Genomic DNA, 7,974 nt, shown 5'->3' with positions numbered 1-7,974 from the left:
ACCTTTGTCATCCCTCCCCCCCCCCCCCCCGTAGATGAGCCGATCCCGGCCCATAGACCCAGCAGCATGGGTCCAGCCATTTCGGTAGCCCTTGCGGGCCTACCCTCCCTACACCGGCAGCTCCTGCTCTCACACCCATCACCACCACCCTCTGTCACTTGAACAGAAGACGTGATACCGCCATGCTTTATTTTTTATCTACCACTCTCTTAGCTACTCCTCCATATACCACTCCCTTTTTCAACTTTCTCACCATTTACCTTCTAGCTCTTTTCCTCCAACTGACCTGACCCCAAATCTAACTCTCTCTTACTTGTCTTCCCCTCCTGCGTGGTCTCATTTCTAAACACCTCTGTCTTTATTTTTATTGTGTCATTACCAAATTCCTTTGTCGCGTTGCCCAGGCTTTTATACCCGGCCCTTGGCAACGAAAGCACCGCCCACATCTGGCTTTCTTCTACGTTACTAGTGTTTTTTAATGTGGTACAATGAATGGCCTTTGTCTCTAACCTCCTCCATTTTTACCCATCCCCTTCAACTCAGCAGAAAAAAGAACGTCTCTTCACTTGTAACTGCGTGATTATTTTTCAAGCAAAAATTAACCATGTTAAAATTTGTTAGAACGTAACCAAGATTCACAACACTGACGACATAAACCTGAACACAGTTCCCACAGTCCCATGTGACTAACAGAAATGAAATAATTTGGCCCCCTGAAACAAGGGGGGGTCCCAAAAAAGTAAAGTCGTATTCTGGGTGTGGCCACAGCTGCATTAGTACAGCAGATGCATCTCCTCAATGGAAACTGCCACCTGAATTTCCCACTATCTTGCTGTTAAGATGTTTACCTCACTGTTCCACCAGGCAACCTGCAAGTTCCCGGCATTTCTGGGGGGAAATGGCCCTAGCCCTCACCCTCCCGATCCAACACGGCCCAGACAGTGCTCAATGGGATTGAGATTCCGGGCTCTTCGCTGGCCATGGCAGAACACTGACATTCCTGTTGCAGCGGAAATCACAGCACAGAAACGAGCAGATATGGCTGGTGGCATGTCATCCTGGAGGGTCAGTCAGGATGAGCCTCGAGGAAAGGGTACCACATGAGGGAGGAGAAATGTCTTCCCTGTAACGCAAAGCGTTGAGATTGCCTGCATGACAACAAGCTCAGTCAATGATGCTGTGACACACCGCCCAGACCATGACGGACCCTCCACCCTCCAAATCGATCCCACTCCAGAGTACAGGCCTCAGTGTAACGCTATTCCTTCGACGATAAATCGCGAATCGACCAGCACATCCCCTGGGTGAGAACAAAACCGCAACTCGTCAGTGAAGAGCACTTTTTGCCAGTCCTGTCTGGTCCAGCAATGGTGGGTTTGTGCCCCATAGACGATATTGTTGCCGGTGATTCTGGGTGAAGGACCTGCCTTACAACAGGGCCTACAAGCCCACAGTCCAGCCTCTCTCAGCCTACTGCGGACCAGTCCCTGAGACACTGATGGAGGACTTGTAACGTTCCTAGGTGTAACTCAGCATTGTTGTTGCCACCTGTACCTGTTCCCGCAGTGTGATGGTTGGATGTAACCGATCCGTGCAGGTGGTTTGTTACACGTGGGTCCTGCCACTGTGAGAACCATAGTCAGCCTACGTCCAACAGTACGACATTGAATTTATTGCCCTGGCCACTCATCCAGTCCCATTGCCTCCTGCAGCATGCCTAAGCACGTTCAGTGCAGATGAACGCAGGAACCTGCACGACCATCCTCTACTTTTGTGTTTCTCTTTCAGTCACGAAGTAGAAAGGCGCTTACGCTGTCCAAGTTTTCAAACTGTGACCTTAATTGCCGAACCGGTCGTAAGCTGTAGTCGTCTGTACACGACCATATCCACAAGGTGCATGTTCATTTAATTGTTTCCTGGTTCATTAGAGCAGCAACCTAGAAACGGTGATTACAAAAACCTTTACAATGAAAGAGTCTCGTGAACGTTACAGTATTGGATTTTTACGAATTAATCTTTCGGAAAGACGGGTCCTGAAAAATGGACGTTTCTTTTTTTTGCTGGAGCTTTACTAGTCTACCTCTCCTCAAACCTACTCCCGTTCTCTCCTGTTATTTCTCCCTACCACTTAATCTTCCTCATTTTTCTTTACTGTTTCCTACTCTCCCCCTCTTCTCCTTTTCCTTCCTCTCCTTCTCTGACTCGACTACTCCTTCTCTATTCGCTCTCCAGGTTCTTGATGACTTCAAACCTGCCTGCACCCTTGACTATGCGTCGTGGCTGGCTAAGCCATGGCCCTCCCCAGAGTCTGGCCTGGAGGTCAGAGACAGGACTCGTGGCTCACAGCATTCCACATCCCGCAATCGCTTCCCTGGGTGAAGTTGGAGCATGGGGGGGGGGGGTTTCTTAGAGGGCCATAGTCAGGCCTATTGTACTTCCAGAGAAAAAAAGGCAAACATTTTAAAGGGATCAAACTAACGACAAAACTCTTCCTGCACTTCCTCCACTCTCCGTCCAATCTCTCTCGTCCTCTGCTCGTCTCTCGATCTCGCTCGTCTCGATCTCGCTCTCCTCTCGCCTCTCTCCTCTTGTGCTGTGTGTTTGTGTGTGTGGTGTTGCTGTGTGCTGTGCGTGTGTGGTGTGTGTGTGTTGTGTGTGTGTGTGTGTAGTGTTGTGTGTGTGTGTGAGTGTACCGCCAGTGACATCGTCTGTGTGGTGCTGTCGTGCTGTGTGTGTGTGTGTGTCCTGTTCTCCAGACGGTTCCTGAGGTGAGCTGAAAGTGGCGTGTACCACCACATCAGGCTTCCCGAAGGACCGCCGCGAGCCAGAAGTACCCGCCCCCCACCTGCTGAAGGCCGGGATCTCCTCTTGTGTGTGTGTGTGTGTGTGTGTGTGTGTGTGTGTGTGTGTATCTCCAGGTTCTGATGTGGTGGAGTGGCTGTACCACCACATCGAGGGCTTCCAGGACCGCCGCGAGGCCAGGAAGTACGCCAGCAACCTGCTGAAGGCCGGCTTCATCCGCCACACGGTCAACAAGATCACCTTCTCAGAACAGTGTTACTACATCTTCGGAGACTTCAGCGACTGTGAGAACTGTGAGTACCAGGGGGACTGTGAGTACTAGGGGGGCACTTATGCTGAAGAAAAATCATATTGATTTGGAGATTTTTATTTGAATGAATTTATTTGTGGAAAGGTTAATGCCTATATCTTCTTAATAGCTGTAAGAGCTTATTCAAACCCTTTGGCCAAATTAGTTCTTCAACCAGTTAAAGTTGAACTCTCTCTCTCCTCGCCCCCTCCCTCCGTACTTCTCCCCCCCAGACATGGCCAACCTGTCCCTGATTGACAACGACGGCTCCAGCGGGGCCTCCGACCAGGACACCCTGGCCCCCTTGCCCCTCCCGGGGGCCACACCTTGGCCCCTGCTACACTCCTTCCCTTCCTTCCAGTACCCCCACCCCCACCCCTACTCCAGCCAGCCCCCACCCTACCACGAGCTGTCCAGCTACAGCTTCGCCCCAGGCAGCACGGGCACAGCCAGTCAGCACAGTGAAGGTAAGACCAGGGGGGGGGTAGGGAAGGAGGGAAAGATGTCCGCCGAGGGTGTCACATTGGTGGCCAATGTCCAAATAGTGACTGCATAATGGAAACTAAAGAAATAACCATAAATGTGTGAGAGCTGGCAGTTGTAATAAGTTGTAACCCCTGTGTTTATCCCCCCCAGGGAGCCGGAGCAGTGGGTCAACGCGGAGCGAGGGGGGTGAGAGGCGACGAGGCAGTAAGGGTGGTCAAGGCAGTACGGCGGGAGGAGGAGGAGAAAAGTCCCCCTCTGGAGGAGGGGAAGGGGGGGACTCTCGCTCGGGCAGCGGCAGCGAATCAGAATACTCGGTCCGCAGCAGCCTGAGGCGGGGCCACGGTTCGGCCACGCCTAGCGAGCACAGCCACTCCTCCCAGCGCTCGCATCATCATCATCACCGCATGCCACCGCCCCCCCACATGTCGCCCTATCCCCCGGGGATGCCCATGCCCTACAACCCTATGATGGTGATGATGGTGCCCCAGCACCCACACCCACACATGGGACCCCCAAACATGGGACACCCCCACCAGTACCCCCAGCAGCACCCCTCGGTCCCCATGCACCCGGGCATGGGCCCCTCTGTGCCTGGAGGACCACCCGGGGCCCCCCCAACCCGTGACCTGGGCTCTGTTCCCCCCGAGCTTACGGCCTCGCGCCAGTCCTTCCACCTAGCCATGGGCAACCCCAGCGAGTTCTTTGTGGATGTCATGTAGTCTGAAGACGTGTGTGTGAAGTGAGTGACTATTGATGTGAGGTTTAGGAGTTTCACTCTTTGGGGACTGAATATTCTAGTCTATGCTGGTAATTAACTTGTGGTCTGATTAGGACCTAGTAGATTGGTGTCACTCATTTCTTGTCTGGTAAGAACAGGGTTCAACAGTGAGTCAGGAATTTTGGCACAGTATCATAAAAGACATGAAATGCATCACGTCTGGTTTCCCTTTTCTGAATATACTGGCATACTGTATCTTGACTTGCAACTCCAAAACATGCTGCCTGACTCTCCATGTCAGAAAAGCAACTCTTCTCGTTTCATTTCAAACGTGTGTGTATTGGTTTAGTTCTGCTTCTGAAATCACCGATTTCAAAATCAAATTCTATTGGTCACATACACATATTTCGCAGATGTTATTGCGGTTGTAGTGAAACGCTTGTGTTCCTAGCTCCAACATTTAGTTAATAGCGTTTGGCTGACTGGGTGGGCGTGAGTAACTGTGGTGGTCGTTCATTGAAACGACTGAAGTAACGAACTGGCCAAATGAGCTGTCGCCAAGTGTACTGAGAGGACTCGGACAGTAGAGGGCGCCACTTCCTCTTTTATATTGGGGGAGGTGAAATTGATCATGTTTCCAAATTTACTTGAGTGTTGATAATGGCATTTGTGGCTGTATCACGTGACTCATAAGTGCCTTATTTTCAGCCATTAGCCTCCTAAAAGACATTTATGAAATGTATTATGTCTCATCAAGCCTATTTTTTTTTCTTCATGAATTTGTGTGCCAACTAGTTTTTATTGTATTATTTTTGCCTTTGTATATATCTATAATAACTTCCATGTAAATGCAATAGTATAGAATAGTGAACTTGTGAAGCTATAGGTCAAACAATGACAGACAAACTTCTGTCTGGCAATCAGAGGATAAAGACCTCAAAATGACAAGAATGGGTAACATGTACTGTGACCATGTCTAGGACTATGTGGTATAAGAAATGGTACTTCAGGCTGACGAAGGCACACCAAAAACTGTACTTTTGGGATTGAATCATGAGTTCTCACTTCAAATAACTGTGATTCCCCCTCATCCTCTTGCCTCATATTTTGTATGTTAATGACACGCGAAAGCATCCATTTTGTACGAAGGAATATATCGAAGATGACAACGATGTATAACCGAACCATAAAGGTGCTAAATGAAGTAGTGTCACCTTGGTGTCCTTCTTGTTTGATTATTGTCACTTTTTGTTTCTGTATTTTAGAATAAATTTGTAATAGACTGAAATTGAAAGACTTTTTTTTACCATATCTTGTGAATGTAAATGGATTTTAGAGAAATATTAATGTCCACAAACTTTCCAGAACAGTAGATGGCGCTATGGTATGCATTTTCTTTGAAGAAGTTTTATTTTCTTGACTCTTCCCACTTTGAAATAAGGAAACCAGACTTTCTCGTGCTGCCGAAGTCGGGTGTATTCATTAGTCGGATTCTGTTGCAAAACGTTTCGTTTGGAGTTATTGGACAAATTCAAGTAATTCCCTCCCAATGCACGACCTGTGCGTTGGCATCACCCTGGGTGGTCATCAGGTTCAAGGGCATCCTGCTGTATGGCAACCCTGCCCAGAAAGAGAAGTATCTGCCTAAACTAGCCACAGGTAAGAGCCAGCCAAAGATCCTATAGGTCTGGACAGTAATTAGTTAAAAGAAAATGTTTGCATTGATGCATTGTGTCTTCTAACTGTCCAAGAATAGGATCCAAAGTGTTAGGAAATATTTGTTCCCATAAATACAAAAGAGGGTGTCTCCTCATACCTCTGGCACTTTAGTCAGACTGCCAGACTGTGCACCACAGAGGCAATCAGGAGAGAATACATACAGGTTAACGGTGCCAATTGAAAGTCAAGGGGTGTGTCTGTGCCTTTTGGATGACTCTCTCTTTACAGAGAACCCCTGTGGATCAAGTCAAGAGCTACCCTTCCCCTTTGTCTGCTCTGCACATGTCTGAACGTGACAGAGCCGGCAGCCCAGAGTTTTTCACAGTATGTCATAAAAAAAATATTACATTCATGAATGTAGGTAAAATGCTAATATGTATTAGATCCAGTACAATGGAATAACTAAGACCTGAATTTGAATGCAGCGTGTTCCGATTCCTCCTTCTCTCTGTCCAGCAGGGTCAACCAAAAACACTGGGCCTGATTGTTCATGCAGATATTGGGGAAGCAATGTAGAAATGTATTGATCCCTTAAATGATTTTACTATTAAATGACACATATCACAACCCTCATACCTCTTCACAAAAATGTACCTAAATCAATTTTGGAAAAATAATTTTACTCTGAAATTTATTTTCCCAGTTAGAAATAGTAGGCCATGCATCAAATAACTCTTTTCATCAGAAAAACGAACCCTCAAATGCAATATTGCATTTTGTAAGTTGTCTGCAGGTGGCTTGTTGTGAATGCACTCAAATATCAAGTCATTATCAGGTTATGTAAACTGCATTCTAATACTCAACGTAGAAGGATTTGTCTTAATGTACAGTATATGAAAGTGATGCTATGAAAAGGATTCTTTCACGTTATCAAGCTCACTCTAACAAATCACTGCCTATTACTGTATTTAAAAAGAGCATATGAAACATTGTTTTTCATGAGGCCTACCTGTGCGCCTTCCTTTAAGCACCTCTGTTACATCACCTCTCCTGTCCTTGATCCATACCACATACAGACATTTGCGGATCTTTTCAGTGTCCATGTGAAAGATAGTTATTGCGAGGCTGGAACATTTGTTAACTTAAAAAAAAAAAAAAAAGTTTAACACCCACGTGAAATGAAGGCCTGCAAAGTTTACAGATTTAAGTCTAATAGCAAGATATGAAAGTAGACACAGAGTGTGCGATATGAAGGTATAGTCAGTGGACATTCTGAACCTTGTTTGAGGTCAGTAGGTCACATGACCAAGGAGGCATTGAAATTCTAAATTTGGAAAAATTCATGTAAAATCATGTGAGATGAAAATGGACAAACTAAATGATGTGCAATATAGAAGGGTAGTCAGTGGACATTCTGGACCTTGTTTGAGTCAAGTAGGTCACATGACCAAGGAGCTATTGAAATTTGAATGTAAAAAAAGTTTGTACTTTTTTTACGCTCCCTAACTAATTCAACTAGGAATACAAAATGCTGCTCACATTTCCACATGTTTATTAGCTTTGGAAAGCGAATTAATGTCCAAATTGTGAAATAGACCTGTGCAATTTTTCAAATATAATGACACTTATTTGGAGCCTGTGGCTCAAGTGGTTTGAAAGCTATTGACATTTGAAAGCGCGAATATCCGTTGAATATCCACTTGAAACCTTCTTTACCTTGGTGTCAAAAATACAATAGTCGACTGCAGTTCCTGCACTTTTATGGCAGTTTCAAAACTGCAATCTTTTTTTGTAAGGGCATTAAGGATTCATCTTTAAAAGTCAGTTAAGACTTGCCTTCTGCCTGTAAGAAGCCGGGTCTGCTGGAAGGGTTAGCTAGTGTTGGTGTGGCAACCAGCTGTTTTTCCGAAACAAGATAATGAATTGAGACTAATCTGCCTGAATCCTGCTTTTGCAAGATCAACACGTCTGGTTGCATGCATACACACACCACCCACCCACCAACACACACACACACACA

The 7,974-nt window shown here is 46.5% G+C and overlaps 1 protein-coding gene across 1 annotated transcript in view; it reads left to right on the top strand.

The window, feature by feature from the left end:
• The window catches only part of LOC111980736 (segment polarity protein dishevelled homolog DVL-2), a 19,885-nt gene extending 14,302 nt beyond the window's left edge, over positions 1 to 5,583 (top strand). Inside the window, exons 10-14 of the mRNA XM_070449607.1 lie at positions 40 to 70; positions 2,233 to 2,335; positions 2,802 to 3,095; positions 3,325 to 3,558; positions 3,728 to 5,583. Coding sequence (XP_070305708.1) covers positions 40 to 70; positions 2,233 to 2,335; positions 2,802 to 3,095; positions 3,325 to 3,558; positions 3,728 to 4,296 — 1,231 coding nt within the window. The 3' untranslated portion in view covers positions 4,297 to 5,583. The remainder of the gene's footprint in view (positions 1 to 39; positions 71 to 2,232; positions 2,336 to 2,801; positions 3,096 to 3,324; positions 3,559 to 3,727) is intronic.
• Positions 5,584 to 7,974: the final 2,391 nt, after the last annotated feature.

This window comes from Salvelinus sp. IW2-2015, linkage group LG3 (assembly GCF_002910315.2).
Source record: "Salvelinus sp. IW2-2015 linkage group LG3, ASM291031v2, whole genome shotgun sequence".
NCBI classification, from domain to species: domain Eukaryota; kingdom Metazoa; phylum Chordata; class Actinopteri; order Salmoniformes; family Salmonidae; genus Salvelinus; species Salvelinus sp. IW2-2015.
The sequence above is the reverse complement of the archived record's forward strand: the minus strand, read 5'-3'. Positions and strand labels throughout refer to the sequence as shown.